At 35.4% G+C, this 21,036-nt stretch overlaps 1 protein-coding gene across 14 annotated transcripts in view; it reads left to right on the forward strand.

The window, feature by feature from the left end:
- LOC127061605 (ryanodine receptor) overlaps positions 1-20,991 on the forward strand; it is a 31,602-nt gene extending 10,611 nt beyond the window's left edge. For 2 of the 14 annotated variants that reach the window (XM_050988712.1, XM_050988715.1), the window contains 40 exons: positions 697-796; positions 2,944-3,142; positions 3,257-3,630; positions 3,731-3,962; positions 4,183-4,209; positions 4,321-4,465; positions 4,541-4,836; positions 4,922-5,455; positions 5,563-5,795; positions 5,881-5,983; positions 6,054-6,209; positions 6,275-6,390; positions 6,505-7,869; positions 7,967-8,121; positions 8,456-8,627; positions 9,028-9,305; positions 9,404-9,624; positions 9,859-9,949; positions 10,025-10,341; positions 10,419-10,722; positions 10,795-10,948; positions 11,024-11,815; positions 11,930-12,948; positions 13,045-13,416; positions 13,575-13,687; positions 14,424-14,517; positions 14,601-14,846; positions 15,392-15,803; positions 15,900-16,304; positions 16,393-16,609; positions 16,686-17,544; positions 17,629-17,837; positions 18,085-18,331; positions 18,390-18,671; positions 18,744-19,030; positions 19,103-19,163; positions 19,245-19,523; positions 19,600-19,756; positions 19,815-19,980; positions 20,059-20,991. In XM_050988712.1, the coding sequence (XP_050844669.1) occupies positions 697-796; positions 2,944-3,142; positions 3,257-3,630; positions 3,731-3,962; positions 4,183-4,209; positions 4,321-4,465; positions 4,541-4,836; positions 4,922-5,455; positions 5,563-5,795; positions 5,881-5,983; positions 6,054-6,209; positions 6,275-6,390; positions 6,505-7,869; positions 7,967-8,121; positions 8,456-8,627; positions 9,028-9,305; positions 9,404-9,624; positions 9,859-9,949; positions 10,025-10,341; positions 10,419-10,722; positions 10,795-10,948; positions 11,024-11,815; positions 11,930-12,948; positions 13,045-13,416; positions 13,575-13,687; positions 14,424-14,517; positions 14,601-14,846; positions 15,392-15,803; positions 15,900-16,304; positions 16,393-16,609; positions 16,686-17,544; positions 17,629-17,837; positions 18,085-18,331; positions 18,390-18,671; positions 18,744-19,030; positions 19,103-19,163; positions 19,245-19,523; positions 19,600-19,756; positions 19,815-19,980; positions 20,059-20,221 (11,952 nt within the window). In that variant the 3' untranslated portion in view covers positions 20,222-20,991. Of the gene's footprint in view, positions 1-49; positions 150-696; positions 797-2,943; positions 3,143-3,256; positions 3,631-3,730; positions 3,963-4,182; positions 4,210-4,320; positions 4,466-4,540; positions 4,837-4,921; positions 5,456-5,562; positions 5,796-5,880; positions 5,984-6,038; positions 6,210-6,274; positions 6,391-6,504; positions 7,870-7,966; positions 8,122-8,443; positions 8,628-9,027; positions 9,306-9,403; positions 9,625-9,687; positions 9,712-9,858; positions 9,950-10,024; positions 10,342-10,418; positions 10,723-10,794; positions 10,949-11,023; positions 11,816-11,929; positions 12,949-13,044; positions 13,417-13,574; positions 13,688-14,163; positions 14,274-14,423; positions 14,518-14,600; positions 14,847-14,978; positions 15,003-15,265; positions 15,287-15,391; positions 15,804-15,899; positions 16,305-16,392; positions 16,610-16,685; positions 17,545-17,628; positions 17,838-18,084; positions 18,332-18,389; positions 18,672-18,743; positions 19,031-19,102; positions 19,164-19,244; positions 19,524-19,599; positions 19,757-19,814; positions 19,981-20,058 lie in introns of all 14 variants that reach the window. The other 12 variants (XM_050988704.1, XM_050988705.1, XM_050988709.1 and 9 more) reach the window with 12 other exon arrangements.
- The last annotated feature ends 45 nt before the right edge of the window (positions 20,992-21,036 follow it).

Here is a 21,036-nt window from a genome sequence, read left to right on the forward strand (position 1 = left end):
CTTTTTGTGTAGAATTATTAATAATCCATAAAATCATGATGAATGTCAGGTGACTAAGGTACATGCTGGTACCCACGAATCATTTGGTCACAAATATCAAGTGGGCGACATAGTTGGCTGTTTCATTGACGTCGCAGACAGAACGATCAGTAAGAGTCTCATTTTCCGATAGTCTCTAGAGGTCCACTATATTTTGATTTGTTTTTTCGTCACTACTTTTGTCTTTGTCTCGTTCTATATGTTTCTTTCATGTTGACTTGGTTTTTTCTGCATCCTTGCTCCAAGACGAATGAAATCGCTGAATATTTCATTCACAAGTGTGGCTTCACTTCGATCGCCGTCTAGTTATGCAAAAGTCATTTTTCAAGAAAGTATTCAGGCTACACTATCTCATCGAAACATCATAAGTTTAATAATGCTACGAGAGAAAGCCAAAACGCGTAACTACGAAATAAAATGTGCAAGATCATCCTATACTCACGTATATAAAAATAAAACAATTACAAATAAAAAAAAAAATAAAATAAAAAGAGAAAGAAATAAATAAAAAAAGAACAAAGAAAAAAAATAATCGTCGTCGCAGTTGCATTCGTTGAATTCGTCCCATCGAAACGTTTATGTAGTTTATGTACTACGATTCGTGGTTACGGATGATGAGCAAACAAGACTGTTGAACTTGTTCATTTTGTTTTAAAGGAGGAAAAAGTATACTCGGGCACAGCCGAAACATTCGGCAAGCAATGGCAGGTTGGAGATGTTGTCGGGGTTTTCCTGGATCTAATTGACCGAACTATTAGTAAGACGGAATCTTTAAACGAATGCTTCAGCTGCCATTTAAAGCTATAAACGTTATATATATATTGTATATAATATATATTATATATATATAATATTATGTGTGATATATACACATTGTATATTGTATATAACACATAATACATGATATGCAATGTAAAAGACATATCTATGTATGTGTATGTGCGCGTATTAGATGATCCGTTTGTGTTACCCTTACCAGTGGTAGTTCAGTCATTTTTTGTCTCCTATATTTTTTTTTTATCGTTTCTCAATTTTTTACATATTATTTGCAATTAATAAAAAAAAAGAAAAGAAAACGATTATACAAGATGTTTGAGATAGCGATAATAACGACTGACTGTTCGAATCATTTATGTATCGGAGAAAAATTATATATCCGTTCCATCAAAGTGTTATCCTTTTCAACGGTGTTCAACCTTTCTTCGCTCGATCTGATAGACATGCTAAATTTCATTTTTCTTTTTGAAATCTTCACGTAATATTCACATCGAGCACTTTTATATATATATATATATATATATATATATATATATATATATATGTATGTATGTATATATGTATGTATGTATGTATGTATGTATGTATGTATGTATGTATGTATGTATGTACATAAAATTTTTTTCATATTATGATTCGTGCACGCAACATATATATATATATATTTATATTTTACTTTTGTCGATAACGAAGTTCTGCTACTGGTTGGTGTAACTTTAGGGTGATCCAATTCAGACGCATATACATTATACATATATACTTTGATTATGTATAGTTAGATTACTGGATACAGAATCCGCTAGTTTGATTAATATTTGTGTTATATAGTCGAGCATAAATCCTGTATTAGGAATAAAAAAAATTTGTCTGTGTACAATCTATTTATATACATATCTCCATTATTTAATCTATTGAATAATGATAATCGAGGTTCGAGGTACGAATTTGGACTGATCTTTTAAACACGATCGACATGTCCTTATATTTCCTGCCCTTATCGTCTTTTACGTCAAATTATTTGGCTGCTTTGCCAAAACGTGTTTAAAGCCATCTCGTTAATTTTCTGTCATCCTATCATATATCATCGTAATATATTTTCGTATATGTTGGTATTAACCGCAAAACCAGTCACATAGTCCTGGTTTTATCATCATTAATAATAACATCATGTAATTTTTCAATCGAAATAGCGTCTATTCGAAGTGTCTTGCGGTATCCAGTATTCTACTGAGCATTATACTGTTAGTAATAACAGTGCTTTCGTGATTCATAATTACTAATCATTAATCCAAAACTGATCCCAATTCACGATGTAACGATGAAAACACTAATATCGCTTTGGAGGATGGCTGCTCGATGCTCACATATTTTTACATTTTTTCTTATCTATTTTTTTACTGTTAAGAAATATTTTCTTTTTTTGTTTTGTTTTATTTTATCGTTTTTTTTTCTTTTTTTTTTTTAAATAAGATATGTTCTTTTACCGTATTCCAGGCGACTCGGATTACTAAAATTCCGTCAAAAGTTATCCTTTGTTTCAATTTGTTAAAACATCCATTTTTATATTAACTATTCCCGTTAACGATATCATTGCTTTCTTCCAGAACCAATACTGTGCATATGTGCGTAGTACATACTACATGTAGAACATTATCTGTTACATCTCTTTAGGTCACCCTTCGTATTAAAGTAATATGCATAAAGTCGCATGCATGTGTACTAATTTTAATTAAGTTACTCTCGCATTTGCTTTTGCGGTATATATTATAAAATACATTTTTACTACTCTTGTCGTCAATACGAATTAATCCATTATTATTCATATCCGACGTGTTTGATCTATTTTATTAATATTCCTAGCTCTTTCAATTTAATCGCGCTTTATTATTATGTCTTGCTTCAATGTTGCCGTTGATTTTACTTTATATTCAACGTAGACAGAAATTTTGGATTGTAATTAATATTCTTATATAAACAAAAGAAAAACAAAAAAAAATAGAGAAGAAGAAAAATAGAAAGATCTCGATCGTATTGATTATGATGAATCGTTACCTTCACAAAAATCCAGAATTTCTCTCGATTTTTCGTTATCGAATACTTGTGCCTTAACTTATAACAATGATTTAGGTTTTTCATTAAACGGAGAACTTCTGATGGATGCACTCGGAGGTGAAACTTCGTTTGCCGACGTACAAGGCGATTCTTTCGTACCAGCCTTCACGCTTGGAGTTGGTCAAAAGGCTAAGCTGACATTTGGTCAGGACGTGAATACATTAAAATTTTTCACAACTTGTGGTTTGCAAGAAGGATACGAACCCTTTTGCGTGTAAGTCCTCTTTCCTTCTCGTTGAATTCTATTCAAAATTTATTGTCGATTTTAAATCGAGATTCGTGAATTATAACTCTACAAGTTTTAGTATTTCTTTCTTTTATATTATAGGAACATGAATCGTTTAGTTACGTACTGGTACACGAAGGATCAACCAATTTTCGAGAACACTGATGACATGGTCGACACTAGAATAGACGTAGCTAGAATTCCTGCAGGATCGGATACTCCACCGTGTTTGAAAATTTCTCACAACACATTTGAAACTATGGAAAAGGCCAATTGGGAATTTTTAAGGCTTTCACTTCCAGTTATTTGTCAATCCACGTTTATTTCGGAAAACGATAAAGTACGAAGATGGCAAGAGATTAAAATGCATCAGAGCAGACTTTTATCCGAACAATTCGAGCAGACGCAACAAGCAGCTCCGTCGGCTCACATGGAACAGATCATGAAATCTGGATTTAGTATGAGTGATATCAAAGGTAGAGCTACATATTATTTTATATTATAACAAGATTGTATTCATCGTCAAATATTCTATTCCACTCTATTCTATTCTATTTATATTTTATATTTTTGCAGGTCTGCAAAGAAATTATTCCGAAGATGCGGTTGAAGCTGATGAAATGGCGAAAGAGTCACCTATACCAATGCAAAGAAATAAACCTTCGAGACCACCGAGAAAGGGCTCGATTTATGGATCACGTTCAGGAGCTATGGATAGCGCTGTAAACGAAGCTGAAATGAACGGCTACGGAGAGATGAACGGTGACGTCAAAGATGATAAAAAGAAACGTGGCCGTTCGCCTTTTAGGTAAAAATAAATTTGAAGATTCTTTAGTTTTAACACTTTACCGATCTTAGAGAAGTATATAAATAAACAATTTCACGCGATACCAAAATATCTCTGGTAAGAAGAAGAATAGCACTTTCGTTATACTATTATAAATTTAAAGTCGAAAATGTGTGCGGCCGGTAAAGTGTTAAAAATTACTTCAAAAGTATAATTAATTTTAACGCTTTAACGTTCTTAGAAAGCTTAGCAAAGAAATGGAGGATGTGTAAGTAAATTCGTTATATGTATCGTGTATATGCGTTATATGTCTTTCTGTTATGTTTAAAAGAAATAATATTTTGCGACAAAACTGTACAACGATTTTTCCTTTTTAAAGATTCTTCTCGCGAAAAGCAAAATCACCAGAGGCCAAAGCTAAAACGCCGGAGCTTCAAGTACGTTCGGACGTATCCGATAAGAGTACCAGGACGATTACAGGAAGTAAAACTGGAAGTAAAACTGCTCAAATTCGAGTTTCTACCGTAGGTTTAATCCTTTAAATATAAGAATATCCACATGTTACGTGAGATCTATATTTAATGTCTTTCTATTTACAGACTGATTTGAAAGTAGTTCCCCCACAAATTCCAGAACGTAACGCGCCAAAAATAATGTCGGTATTAACCGGTAGCGGTGTAGAAGCGATCGGTAATGAAATCTTTGACGCGGAATGTTTAAAACTGATGAACGAATATTTTTATGGAGTGAGAATCTTTCCTGGTCAAGATCCGACACACGTTTACATCGGTTGGGTAACTTCGCAATATCATTTACATACAAAGGATTTTAATTTGTCACGCGTGAGGAAAGCTTCGGTCATCATCACAGATGATTATGATCGTCCGATAGAACAGTACGTTATATGAACTTGACGTGAACGAGATTAATGAGTTGTAGCTACGTAGAAACGTTTACATAAAATCACATTTGCTTTTCAGAGTCGATAGACAAAGTTGTTACATGGTAAGAGCCGATGAATTATACAACGAAGTTACCCAAGATGCATCGGGAAAGGGTGCATCTCAAGGGATGTTTGTCGGTTGCTTCATAGACACCGCAACTGGTTGTATCTCATTCACTTGCGAGGGTAAAGAAACCAGTCACAAATTTAAAATGGAACCAGACACGAAATTGTTCCCTGCGATTTTTGTCGAAGCAACTAGCAAGGAGATTCTTCAAATCGAACTTGGAAGAACGTCTACGACGTTACCGTTATCCGCAGCCGTTTTACAGAACTCAGAACGTCACGTAATTCCACAATTTCCTCCAAGATTAAAAGTACAATGCCTGAAGCCTCATCAATGGGCCAGAGTTCCGAATCAATCGCTTCAGGTACACGCTTTGAAACTCTCCGATATCAGAGGTTGGTCGATGCTTTGCGAAGATGCAATTTCTATGCTGGCTTTGCATATTCCCGAAGAAGATAGATGTATCGATATTCTCGAACTTATTGAAATGGACAAACTCTTAAGGTAAATCCCTTGAAAAGCTAGAAAGCCAGACAAATGTACAAATGTTACTACTTTGTTTGTTACGACGATTAAAATATCATTTTCTTTTTCTTTTTTTTAACATTCAGTTTTCACGCGCACACATTAACGCTATACGCGGCATTGTGTTATCAATCGAACTATAGAGCAGCGCATGCTTTGTGCCAACACGTCGATCAGAAACAATTATTGTACGCTATCCGAGCCGAATACATGTCCGGACCATTACGACAAGGTTTTTACGATTTACTGATTGCCTTGCATCTCGAGTCTCACGCGACTACGATGGAAGTGTGTAAAAATGAATTTATCATACCACTTGGTAATGCATAGTTTGTTGATTGTAAAATATTTTACATAGTAGTTATTGATTAAATATTGTTCACGTTGATATTTGGTCTTTATAGGTCAAGAGTTGAAGGATTTGTACGAGGACGTTGAAATGAAACACAGTCTTAGGTACTTAGAAACAGAATCTGTACGGCCACAAATGAAAATGACTGATATAAGGTAAGCAAATTTTTTTAAGTAGATATGAATCTTTACTAATCGATTGGCTATCAAGGCAAATTCCTTCTAGTGAACAAGTTATCGAGAATATAAGAAGCCTGTACAGTCCACACTTTCCTCTCGATGTTGTACGGGATTACGTAATGATGGCGTTAAACGAGGCCGTCGAAATCAATCAAGTTCATAATAGAGATCCTATAGGTGGCAGCAACGAAAATTTATTCTTGTATGTAAAATAATAGCTAATAATATTTCATTTGGAGGAATATTCTATAATAAATATATTTTCAGGCCGTTGATAAAACTCGTGGATAGATTACTTTTGGTTGGAATGCTCAGTAACGAAGACGTTATGAAATTACTCATTATGATAAATCCTGAAACTTGGGACCCAACATTTGATAAAGGTAACGTGCTCGATCAAGACTTTATAATGTTATATTAATACACGTTTTTTTATATTCGTATAGTAAAACTTCATGATAAATTAAAAAAATAATTTTCGATGTAACACTTTGCAGAAGGAAAAGATGAGCACAAAAAAGGTCTGCTTCATATGAAAATGGCGGAGGGTGCAAAGTTGCAAATGTGTTATCTTCTTCACCACTTAAATGACATTCAGTTACGTCATCGTGTCGAATCGATCATAGCATTCAGTCATGATTTCGTCGGAGATTTGCAAGCCGATCAATTGCGACGTTACATCGACATCAAACAATCCGATTTACCATCTGCCGTGGCTGCTAAAAAGACGAGAGAATTTCGATGTCCACCACGGGAACAAATGAATGCTATTTTAAGTTTTAAGAATCTCGATCCAGAAGAAGATCCTGAAAATTGCCCTTGCGGAGAAGAATTGGTAGCCAAAATGAATGAATTTCACAGCGACTTAATGTCCTACGTATCATTGCATGCTTTGCAAGAAGCCGTGGATGCTGCGAACGAACCTGTCGAGGAAATTCAAAAACCAGGTGCAATGAAGAAATTATTTAATTTCATTAACGCCGTAAAAGAACTCGAGGAAGAACCAAAACCAGAACCAGAACCAGAAAAGAAAACTCCTGAAGAGGTATTTCGTAAGGTTTTGATAGCAACTATAGTGAAGTGGGCGGAAGAAGCTCAAATCGAAACGCCTAAACTTGTTCGTGAAATGTTTAGTTTACTGGTTCGACAATATGATACGGTAGGGGAATTGATAAGAGCTCTGGAGAAGACTTATGTGATCAATAGCAAAACGAGAGAAGACGTTGCTTCGATGTGGGTTGGTTTGAGCCAAATTCGTGCTTTATTGCCAGTACAAATGTCTCAGGAAGAAGAAGAACTCGTGAGAGAGAGATTATGGAAGCTGGTGAATAATCATACGTTCTTCCAGCATCCTGATTTGATTCGAGTACTTAGGATTCATGAAAACGTAATGGCAATTATGATGAATACATTAGGTAGACGTGCCCAGGCACAATCTGATGCACAGACACAGCCACAAACTGCTGAAGGAGAAGCAGCTGCGAAAGAAAAAGATACTTCTCACGAGATGGTAGTTGCTTGTTGTCGATTTCTCTGTTATTTCTGTCGCACGTCTAGGCAAAATCAAAAGGCTATGTTCGATCATTTTGACTTTTTATTGGAGAACAGTAATATTCTCCTTGCCAGACCATCCTTGAGAGGTTCTACGCCACTGGATGTAGCTTATTCGTCATTGATGGAGAACACTGAACTGGCTCTCGCGCTTAGGGAACACTATTTAGAAAAAATAGCAATTTATTTGTCAAGATGCGGTTTGCAATCCAATTCGGAGCTGGTCGAAAAGGGTTATCCTGATCTTGGTTGGGATCCAGTCGAGGGTGAACGTTATTTGGACTTCTTAAGATTCTGTGTATGGGTAAATGGTTAGTAAAAAAAAAAAAGTCCTAATATTTTTCTATGTCTACGTTTATCACTTTTTCGAACAAATGTTCAAATTTTCATACGTACACGAAACGTTAGGTGAAAGTGTTGAGGAAAACGCAAACTTGGTAATCCGTTTATTGATAAGAAGACCAGAATGTTTGGGTCCTGCTTTACGAGGTGAGGGAGAGGGTTTACTGAGAGCTATAATAGATGCCAATAAGATGTCAGAACGTATCGCCGATAGACGAAAAGTAAGTCTGACTTGTCTCTAACTTTCTGACCAATGAATACGATCGATTAAAGTTTTACATTCACAATTGGCTTTTGTAAGTAAGAACAAAATTTTTGTTTGTTACGTGGGATATGATATACGTCTAATTAAATGATTCGTCCAAGTAATTATGTTTATTGTTTTAACTATATCGTCGATTAGTGATTTCCTCGTAACTTGAATAGTTTATTGTTGTATACCCCCCGACTTATTTATTAGATTCCCTTTATTTATTAGATACCCATTATTTATTAGATTCCGATGCATGCTCATGAATGTCCACTAATCAAATATCAACGCAGCATTTTAAACAGGTTCACGACGAAGCAGAGGGTACAACAATGGTGATGCAGTTCGAACATCCACTTCCAGAATCAGACGATGATGAAGATTATATCGATACGGGTGCAGCGATTCTTAATTTTTATTGTACCCTCGTTGATTTACTTGGTCGATGTGCTCCAGACTCTTCCGTGATCGAACAAGGTATATTTGTATAAAAATTGCATTTTCAAATATCGCCTCATCGTGAAAAAAAGATTGTCCTCTTTAACATTATTTTCTTATTTTAAACAATGATAGGTATTATTATTTTATAGTAATTACGAAAAATAAAATCGATCGATCGGTTGAGACGAATTTCGAGTTAGAAATAAAAGTACACAACATCAAAGTAGATTATAGAATCATAATAATCATGTAGATCGTTAGTAGTTGAAAAATGTTTAGAAATCAGCAGCTAATGAGAGCGTTTATTTTGTTTTTTAACGACCAACAGAATCCCCTTCGGAGTCCCTTGGTAATATATATCTTATGTGAAAATTGCATTGGCGTCGTTAATAGGTAAATACGTGATAACATTAACTTAACGAAGTGAACGTTGCAGGGAAGAACGAATCACTTCGTGCGAGAGCCATTTTACGATCGCTGGTGCCATTGGATGATCTTCAAGGCGTTCTATCATTACGATTTACATTGCACAATCCAGCTGCAGGAGAAGAAAGACCAAAAAGTGATATGCCATCTGGATTAATACCTGGTCATAAGCAAAGCATCGTACTCTTCTTGGAACGTGTTTATGGCATTGAAACTCAGGAATTGTTTTTCAAATTACTTGAGGAAGCTTTCTTACCGGATTTAAGAGCTGCCACCATGTTGGATAGGGTAATGACTCATCGTTATTATTTTATTTTATCTGTTCGCGATCTCTATTATAAAAAATAAATTATTATATTGATGGAAATCTACTTTTGTTTGTATAGAACGATGGATACGAGTCCGACATGGCTCTTGCCATGAATAGATATATAGGAAACAGCATCTTACCTTTGTTGATAAAACATTCGAAGTTTTACAACGAGGCTGATAATTATGCGAGTCTACTGGACGCCACTCTACACACGGTATATCGGTTGAGCAAAAATAGAATGTTAACGAAGGGTCAACGTGAAGCCGTCTCAGATTTCCTCGTTGCTTTAACCAGGTAAGAAATAAACGTTCTCGATAATTTGTCAATGAACTAATTGAATTCTTCTGATTTGACAAGATGTCTTGACGAGTCAAATTTTTCGTAAGTCACATTGATACTACCTTTAACATCAAAGTACATCTTTTATCTGTGATAAATGTTCGATATATTTTGCTCGAAATTTTTATCTTCGTAATATATTTATTTACTGATACGTTCTGTTAATTTTTATTTTATTCCAATTTGCAGCCAAATGCAACCGAGTATGTTGCTTAAACTACTCCGGAAATTAACAGTGGACGTTTCTAAACTATCCGAATACACCACGGTCGCTTTAAGGGTAAATAACGATAAATTATTTATAAGTGATACGTAAAGAAAATAATAATTGTTTAAAATAATAATATTATTTTAGTTGCTTACTTTGCATTACGATCGTTGCGCGAAATATTACGGATCTACCGGAGGCCAAGGTGCTTACGGTGCTTCGAGCGATGAAGAAAAACGTTTGACGATGGTCTTGTTCAGCAATATATTCGATTCCTTGTCTAAAATGGATTACGATCCGGAATTATTCGGGAAGGCTTTACCCTGTCTCACTGCTATAGGTTGTGCTTTACCACCGGATTATTCGTTGTCCAAAAATTACGATGACGAATGGTATGGTAGTAAATCAGCATCCACGCAATCACCTGACGGTCCATACAATCCACAACCCATCAACACATCTAGGTATATCTTTTTTATTATACATATTCATTATATCTCATTTTCTACTTGACAAATAATTATAATGAATTTTGTTTTAGCGTGGTCCTCAACAATGATCTGAATCAAATAGTACAAAAATTCTCCGAGCATTATCACGATGCATGGGCCAGTCGAAAATTAGAGAATGGTTGGACATATGGTGAACAATGGTCCGATGTAAATAAAACTCATCCGAGATTGAAACCGTACAATATGTTAAACGATTACGAGAGAGAACGTTACAAAGAGCCAGTTCGAGAAAGTTTGAAAGCTCTTTTGGCTATTGGCTGGAGCGTTGAGCACGCCGAAGTTGATGTACCTTCGACTAATCGTAGTTCGATGAGAAGATCATCCAAAAGTCAGGTACATCATTTTCAATTAGTTGAAAAAGAATTACAAGATGATTCGTTAATTAACAAAATTGTTACAATTTAGAACGATTCTGCAAGTCCATTTAATTACAATCCTCATCCAGTCGATATGACCAATTTGACGTTAAGCAGAGAAATGCAAAACATGGCCGAACGTTTAGCCGATAACGCTCATGATATTTGGGCTAAAAAGAAGAAGGAAGAACTTGTCACGTGTGGTTAGTTAATATCTTGAATTAAATATCGAGTTAAAATATATTTATATATCTGAAAATAAAAATGTCATTTTTCAGGAGGTGGTATTCATCCCCAACTGGTACCTTATGATCTACTAACCGATAAGGAAAAGCGAAAGGATCGTGAACGTTCTCAAGAATTCTTAAAATATTTGCAATATCAAGGCTACAAACTTCACAAGCCAAATCGTGGAGGAGAAACAGAACTTGCCAGTGCCGGTGCATCGGTTGAACTACGTTTTGCTTATTCTCTATTAGAAAAGTTGATAGCGTATCTTGACAAAGCAACGATTAACATGAAACTCCTGAAACCTTCCGATACGTTTAGTCGTAGGAACAGCTTTAAAACGTCGACAAGGGATATCAAATTTTTCAGCAAAGTGGTGTTGCCATTGATGGAAAAGTATTTTAGTACTCACAGGAATTATTTCATCGCAGTAGCAACTGCTACGAATAATATCGGGGCAGCTTCGTTGAAGGAAAAAGAAATGGTAGCAGCACTTTTCTGTAAATTGGCAAATTTGTTACGATCTAGACTTGCTGCTTTTGGTGCTGACGTAAGGATAACAGTACGTTGTCTGCAAGTCCTCGTAAAGGGTATCGACGCGAAGAGTCTTGTCAAAAATTGTCCAGAATTTATTAGGACTTCTATGTTGACTTTTTTCAATAACACAGCAGACGATTTAGGCCATACGATATTAAATCTTCAAGAGGGTAAATATAGTCATCTTAGAGGTACTCATCTGAAAACTTCAACATCGTTATCGTACATCAACAGTGTCGTGTTGCCCGTTCTTACGGCTATGTTCGATCATCTTGCTGCCTGTGAATACGGAAGCGATTTGTTGTGTAAGTAAAAGTGTTTATATACATGATATATATATATATATATATATATATATATATATATATACACACACACTCGAATACAAATAAAACTGTATACTTATATTTTACTTACAGTGGATGAAATTCAAGTAGCCTCATACAAAATGTTGGCATCTCTTTATACTCTTGGTGTAGATTCTAGCCTAACGCACGATAGGAAGTACCTAAAAACCGAAATCGAACGTCACAAACCAAATCTCGGTTCCTGCTTGGGTGCCTTTTCAAGTTGTTTCCCAGTTGCCTTTTTAGAACCTCATTTAAACAAACATAATCAATATTCTCTTCTAAATCGTATCGCCGATCATTCGTTAGAGGCTCAAGATATCATGACCAAAATGGAGTCGAGTATGCCAACGTTAGAAACGATTCTGACGGAAGTCGATCAGTTTGTCGAGTCTGAGAAAACTTACAACGATGCACCTCACGTAGTAGATGTCATATTACCGCTTCTATGTTCTTATTTACCGTTCTGGTGGGCACAAGGTCCGGATAACGTTAATCCAACCGAAGGCACCTACGTTAGCATGGTAACCAGCGATCACATGAATCAACTTTTGAAGAATGTATTAAAATTGATAAAGAAAAATATTGGCAACGAAAATGCTCCATGGATGACACGAATCGCAGCTTACACGCAACAGATCATCATTAATTCATCGGAAGAGTTATTAAAAGATCCATTTTTACCTTTGGCCGAACGTGTTAGAAAACGTACCGATAATATGTTTCACAAAGAAGAATCCCTCCGTGGATTCATCAAGTCTTCCACGGATGATACCTCACAGGTTGAAGCTCAGATACAAGAAGATTGGCAACTTTTGGTTCGCGATATATATTCGTTCTATCCTCTTCTTATCAAATACGTGGATTTGCAAAGGAATCATTGGCTAAGGAATAATATACCTGAAGCCGAGGATCTTTACAATCACGTTGCTGCGATATTCAATATATGGTCTAAGTCACAATATTTCCTACGTGAAGAACAAAACTTTATATCGACCAATGAGATCGATAACATGATTCTCATCATGCCTACTGCAACTAGAAGACCAACAACCGTTTCGGATGGTACTGCTCCTGCTGGCGGTGGAAAGGTTGCTTCATTTTTATATTATCTAATGTTAAAAATAATAAGAATATTAGATCATGTATTTATTTTATTTTATCTTTTTTTTTTCATTGATAAATAGAAAAAAAAGAAACATCGTGACAAGAAAAGGGATAAAGATAAAGAAGTCCAAGCGTCTTTGATGGTAGCCTGTCTTAAACGCTTGCTGCCAGTTGGTTTGAATCTTTTTGCTGGCCGTGAACAAGAACTCGTCCAACATTGCAAAGATAGATTCTTGAAAAAGATGCCGGAGTACGAGATCGCCGAATTTGCCAAGACCCAATTAACTTTACCGGACAAAATCGACCCCGCGGACGAGATGTCTTGGCAGCACTATTTATATTCGAAATTAGGACAGAAGAAGGACGTAATGGAACCAGTGAAAGCTCAACAATTGGAGGATGTAGTTGCTAGAATCACAGACATGGCTAAAGTACTGTACGGCCTACATATGGTAAGTTAATAAACTCATCTTTTCGTTAATGTAAACTGCTAGATACGTTTTCGTAAGCATATTATTTATTAAGTTTCATTTCAAAGTTTATCAATTATCTTTTCTTCGATGTAGCTCTGTTTCACAAATTTCTTTCATCATTTTATGTTCTCGAGTAGATAGATCATCCACAACAGCAGAGCAAGAGTCAATACCGATCCGTGGTGTCGATACAACGCAAACGAGCGGTGATCGCTTGTTTCCGTCAAACTTCCCTACATTCCTTGCCCAGGTATCCTTTTTTGTTTATTTACGTTTGTTGCATTCCCATAAGAGTTATATTTCTTTGGTATATTGTATTTTTTCATTGATAATAATTATACAACCCATCTTATTTTTTATCTAAAAAAAAAAAGAAAAAACAAAAACCCTTTTCTATAGGTAAAAACCGATTTGATTTCTTCGTTTCTCCTTCATTTCTTTTTTTTTTTTTTTAATATATATATTTTTATATCGATCTACCCATTGCTTTTATTATCAAATGTTGATTACTCGCTCATGGCAATAATTATACGTTTTCTTAGAGTTAGAAACGAAATAAATATCTCGAGCATCGAGATAGTGTGTATTGTAAAAAGTGATTTTACGTTTGCGCTTGTACGAAACAGCATATGTATGTATATGCGAAATCGTTAAAGTAATTTTGTGTGTTCGAAATTATTCTCGATGTCCTTAACGAATTTAGTTGTGTGTGCATGCTGCTAACAGGCGACAAAACCTCCACCATCTCGAGATGGATGGAAACGTGTGCTATGCGCAGCCAGAAAGAGAGCAGCGATTGCATGTCTGCGTAGTGAACCATTGTACAAGTTGAGAAGGTAAAGCATCGGTATTAATGAATTACAATCTAAAAAAAAAAAAACAAACAAACAAAAAAAAAGAAAAAATTTATCCGATCGATCAGAGTTATATAATTTTTGTTCTATCGTCACAACTTTGAAGTATTATATTGAGATATTATTTTTTAGGCATCGGGCAATAAATATATTTGCAAGGACGTATTACGAATTGTGGTTGCAGGATGAAAACGTAGGTCAGGAAGTAATGATTGAAGACCTTACGGTGAATATTCGTTAATATCATCAAATTAACTTTACATTTGATTTTATAAGAATATCGCATAATATTTTGCACGTAAAATGTAGCAATCATTTGAGGATGCAGAATTGAAGAAAATGGATAAAGCTGAGGACGAGGGTAAACCAGATCCATTAACGCAATTGGTGACGACGTTCTGTCGTGGTGCTATGACGGAAAGATCCGGTGCTCTTCAAGAAGATCCCTTGTACATGAGTTACGCGCAGATCATATCGAAATCTTGTGGCGAGGAAGAAGATGAGGGTGAAGAGGAAGGTGGTGGCGGCGAAGAAGAAGGCGGTGCATCTATTCATGTAACTATTTTTTTCCGATTTATTTAATTATTTATCCAACTGACGATGACATTTCCTTTACTAATCATGATTTTCGATTAACTAACTTAAATAACAAGGATTTTATTTTTTTTTAACTTATTACTCGTATAGACGTGGCCACATAAACTGCTTATGGTAAGATCAAGACGTTAATCGAACAAATCAGCGCTTTTACAGTAAAAACGCATCGCCGTAATTATACGCATATTTCTTTCGATCGATTACAATCATGATAGAACTCATGATTTACTTACTTTAGCAGTAGAGTTTATGCAGCCTTCATCCTTGCATTATTGTTTCTTTTTTTTTTAGAATTAAACGATATACTAATAACATAGATGTTCTTAATTCATAATTTCACTAATAATGCTTATTACACTTTTAATTGCATTCTCAAGAGGCCAATGCACAAATTAATGGTAAGATATTTCAATGTTAGATTTAGATATTTTCTAAAATTTATCGTTATGTACATATTTAATACATCAAATTATATCCTTTTAAATTGTTGTATAATTACGTAGGAACAAGAAATGGAGAAGCAAAAGCTGCTCTTTCATCAAGCACGTTTAGCGAATCGCGGTGTCGCAGAAATGGTGTTGCTCCATATATCAGCTTGCAAAGGTGTTCCAAGCGAGATGGTTATGAAAACTTTGGAATTGGGAATTTCTATCCTTCGCGGTGGTAACATCGAGATACAACGAGGGATGTTAAATCATTTGAAGGAGAAGAAAGATGTCGGGTTTTTCACTTCAATCGCGGGTCTTATGAATTCCTGCAGTGTCCTAGATTTGGATGCTTTTGAGAGGAACACAAAAGCCGAGGGTCTTGGTGTTGGTTTTGAAGGTGCTGCTGGTGAAAAGAATATGCATGATGCTGAATTCACGTGTGCTCTGTTCCGCTTTATACAGCTGACTTGTGAAGGCCATAATCTTGGTATGTATACTCGATACGATTTATTGAAATATCAATCTAAATTATTTTCCGTTTGTTTTATTATATTTTATCAATATATATTTTTATCTTATCTAGATTGGCAAAATTATCTTAGAACTCAAGCGGGTAATACAACAACGGTAAACGTCGTCATATGTACTGTCGATTATTTACTGCGTTTACAAGAATCCATTATGGATTTTTATTGGCATTATTCGAGTAAAGAACTCATTGATCCTGCTGGTAAAGCAAACTTCTTCAAAGCTATAGGTGTTGCTAGTCAAGTCTTCAATACCCTTACTGAAGTTATTCAGGGACCTTGCGCACAAAATCAACAGGCCTTAGCACATTCCAGATTGTGGGATGCTGTTGGTGGTTTTCTCTTTTTGTTTTCACATATGCAGGATAAATTATCTAAACACTCCAGTCAAGTAGATCTGTTGAAAGAATTATTGAATCTACAAAAGGATATGATCACTATGATGCTGTCAATGTTGGAAGGTACGATTAAAATTGATTAAATAATTTCAATATTAAATGAATTTTTCAGGGACAATTATTACCGATATTTATATTTATATTAATATAGGAAACGTCGTGAATGGTACTATCGGAAAACAGATGGTTGACACTTTAGTCGAGTCTGCAGGAAACGTCGAATTGATTTTGAAATATTTCGATATGTTTCTGAAACTGAAAGATTTAGTATCATCGCCAAGTTTCTTAGAAGTAGATCTTAACAGTGACGGTTGGGTATATCCTAAAGATTTTAAAGAGAAAATGGAACAACAAAAAAGTTATACCGAGTGAGTTCAGACGAATTTAAATTGTACGTTTAATCTTAATACGCGATTATATTGATCGTATTGTTTCAATATCTAGCGAAGAGATCGAGTTTTTATTAGCTTGCTGCGAGACAAATCATGATGGTAAAATCGATTATGTCGCCTTTATGGATCGTTTCCACGAACCTGCAAAAGAAATTGGTTTTAATCTCGCAGTACTTCTCACTAATCTTTCGGAGCACATGCCAAATGAGCCTAGATTAGCGAGATTCCTTGAAACAGCTGGGTCCGTTTTGAACTATTTCGAACCCTTCCTTGGAAGGATCGAGATTCTAGGTGGTAATAAAAAAATCGAGCGTGTATATTTCGAAATCAAAGAATCAAATATAGAACAGTGGGAAAAGCCACAAATTAAAGAATCAAAAAGAACATATTTCTATAACACGGTAGTCGAGGCCGGTGAAAAAGAAAAGCTGGAGACTTTCATTAATTTTTGCGAAGACGCGATATTTGAAATGCAGCATGCCAGTGCTTTGATGGCTGTAGAAGAGAGCGGTGGTATTGGTAAAGCAAGAGAATCATCCTACACTTACATGTCCGAAGATGATGAAGAAAGAAACAAAGATCCGATAAGGAGAGGTTTACAAGCTTTCAAGGATGGCATTTATTTCTTCTTCTCTATGTTCTCACCGACGAATATAAAGAACAAAATAGCAGAAATGCAACAGATGACAATACCCGAACTCTTTATCGGCTTCTTCAAAATGATATTCTACGCTTTTTATTATTCCGGATTCGGAGTTGGTTGTGTTATCAGGTACTTTATGAAATTATTGTTAACTTTGATGAGAGGACCACATGTGGACGAACCAGCGGTTGAGGTAAAGGAAGAGGAAGAGAAACCATCAAGACATTTACCAGCTCTACCTCCAACGCCGGATGAATCTAATTTACAGGTTGATCTATATTTTGTTTAATCGTACATAATATAATCTTGCATAGAAAACGTTAAATTCGTTATAAACCATTACAATATACAGGTACAAGCTTTCGGAATGGATATAACGAAAGAGGAAGGTGGTCAAATAAAGATAGCACCCCATGAATCGTCAACTTCGACACCACAATCGAGCATCGAGGAAACTGGCGAAAGTACTCCCGACGAAGGTGGCGGTGAAGAAGGTGCAAGAACGGGTGATGGAGGTACTGGGGAATCTGAAGCACCTGTTACATTCGTTGATTTACTTGGGTACGATCATCTTGATATATATATACCTTCTAAATAATTTTTTGTAACTTAGTACTGTAGCCTTTATCGGGTGTTAGCACTTTGTATATATAACTAGCTACTAGATCGGAGTTTCATTCAGATTTTATTCGGTTTTATCATCTTCTACGTGATGTACGAACGATGTGTTAAAGTTGTAATGTAACGTCATAGGTAACGTGCGAACGATAAAGATTAACTATCTTAAATCAATTAAAATTATCAACAGTGGCGAACAAGCAAGAGCTCAAGCCGCAGCAGCCGCTGAGGCCGCGGCAGCCCAACAAGCAGCAATGGCAGCAGTAGAGGCAGAAGCAAAACAAGAAACGGCGACCGAACCATCGGCTGCTTCCACCATAGATTTCTCTGAATATACTCACCGCATTGTCTCATTTTTGGCTAGAAATTTCTATAATCTGAAATACGTTGCCCTCGTTCTTGCCTTCTGTATAAACTTCATGCTACTCTTCTATAAGGTATGGAATTTGATCATTCGTTGAAGTGAGCCTACGATTGAGCTATGATTTTTCATAGGTTACATCTCTGGCTGGTGATTCGGACGATGAAGGTAGTGGCGATTCTATGGCTGATATCTTAACTGACATGTCGGGTGAAGGTTCATCGGGTGCAAGCGGTAATGGTTTAGAAATCGGAAGTGGTAGCGGTGAAAATGATTCGGAAGAGGAAGACGAAGATCCTTTAGAATTCGTTGAAGTATCTGAAGATTTTTATTATATGGCTCACGTTATGAGACTTATGGCTGCTCTTCATTCTATCGTCTCTTTAGCTATGCTGGTCGCTTATTATCATCTTAAAGTACGAATCGAGTTATCGAACTTATTTTATTTTATCTGTTTTACTCATTCAATATAAGACAATTTGATACAGGTACCGTTAGCCATATTCAAACGTGAAAAAGAAATCGCACGTAGAGTTGAATTCGATGGTTTGTACATAGCTGAAAGTCCCGTAGAAGATGACATAAAGGCACATTGGGATAAAATGGTAATATCGGCCAAAACGTTCCCCGTTAATTATTGGGATAAATTCGTTAAAAAGAAAGTAAGGCAAAAGTACAGCGAAACTTACGATTTCGATTACATCAGTAACTTGCTAGGCATGGAAAAGACATCTTTCAGTCAACAAGAAGAAGAAGGTTCTGGCTTGATACACTTGTGAGTTTTCGTATCGTTGAAAATAATATCATTAGAATTAATTTCGTGATATCATTATTTTTTTTTTTGCAGTATCGTAAACATCGATTGGAGATATCAAGTATGGAAAGCTGGCGTCACTATCACAGATAATGTAAGAAACAATAAAAAGAAATGTAATTGTTTTTCAATGAATGTAAAAAATGCAATATTATAAAAGCATTATTTTTCTTAGGCATTTCTGTACAGTCTCTGGTACTTCACATTTTCAATTTTGGGAAATTACAATAACTTTTTCTTTGCTGCACATCTACTTGACGTTGTGGTTGGTTTCAAAACATTGAGAACGATTTTACAATCTGTAACGCACAACGGAAAACAATTGGTGCTAACAGTAATGTTATTAACAATCGTAGTCTACATTTATACCGTGATAGCCTTCAATTTCTTTAGAAAATTTTATATTCAAGAGGAAGATGACGAAGTAGATAAAAAATGTCACGACATGTTAACGGTGGGAATAATAAAATGTGTATTAAATGTTTGCAAATAATACATAAGGGAATTAAAACGATATTATCTTCTTTCAGTGTTTCGTTTTTCATTTGTACAAAGGTGTAAGAGCCGGTGGTGGTATCGGTGACGAAATTGGGGAACCAGATGGTGATGATTACGAAGTTTATCGTATCATGTTTGATATTACATTCTTCTTTTTTGTCATCATTATCCTTCTCGCTATTATTCAAGGTAAATCTCGTGTATAAAGAGAGATATTTATATATATTATAATATCGTAATTCCATAGGTTTGATCATCGATGCGTTTGGTGAACTTCGAGATCAGCTCGAGAACGTCAAAACGAATATGGAGAGCAATTGCTTTATATGTGGCTTAGGAAAAGAATATTTTGATACGGTACCACACGGATTCGACACTCACGTTCAACAAGAACACAATCTTGCAAATTATATGTAAGATAGCTCTCTTAATTCTTTTTTTCTTTTTAGACGATCTTTACGAAACGACACATTCGTTATGTTCCCATGCAGGTTCTTCCTGATGCATCTAATCAACAAACCCGATACGGAGTACACGGGTCAAGAAACTTACGTCTGGAATATGTACCAACAAAGATGTTGGGACTTCTTCCCGGTCGGTGATTGCTTCCGTAAACAGAACGAAGCGGTAGAAGAAGAAACTAAAAAGAAATAAATGAGCAATCTTTTTTATGTTACATTTTACATCTGCGACGTGATCGATTCGATCGACTTAATTCTACTTTTACAAAGAATTTTCTGCTTGCAGCGTTTCCAAAATAATGTTGAATTTTTAATGGAACAGTTAAGGTTCGATGATACATCTTGGAAACTGCGTGTTTTTTCATTTAAAAATTTTAAGATCACTTTACATTGAAGTGTGTATATATCCCCCCATTCAACGTTTATGTCATATTTCAATTCTGAAATACATTCTGTGTTATATCGTGCGACCTAACACAACACTTAGGAAGTAAAAGTACGTCGAATGTTGATTAAAGTTACACATATTTTTCCAACTTTGTAATCGTAGCTACAAGACGGTACGTTCGGCGATTTCACGTTTTTTAGATAAGTAAATTTAAACGAAGTATGAAGATCTTCGACCAGTACAACGTTAGTATCTACTGATAAACAAAAAAAGATATAAGATATAAAAGAACGACTGCACAAATCAACATATTCATAGCGTTATAATTGCCTTCTTCTCTTACGTCGATACCGACCAAAATCGATCCGTGCATAAATCCATTATAATATATTACGATGAGCGTTTGCGATGTGACGCAAGTTAGGATGTAAGTTAGTTGATCGCGTTTAAAGTTTATATCATTAAATCGTAAGTCGCGTGTATTTCTCGGAGATATCAAAACTTTTTTGAGAACGATCGACGACTGAATTATCGTACCGTATGCCCGTAAATGTCAATACATATATATATATATATATATATAAAAATACGTATATATATAGATATATACACACACACAT

This window comes from Vespula vulgaris, chromosome 2 (assembly GCF_905475345.1).
Source record: "Vespula vulgaris chromosome 2, iyVesVulg1.1, whole genome shotgun sequence".
NCBI lineage: Eukaryota > Metazoa > Arthropoda > Insecta > Hymenoptera > Vespidae > Vespula > Vespula vulgaris.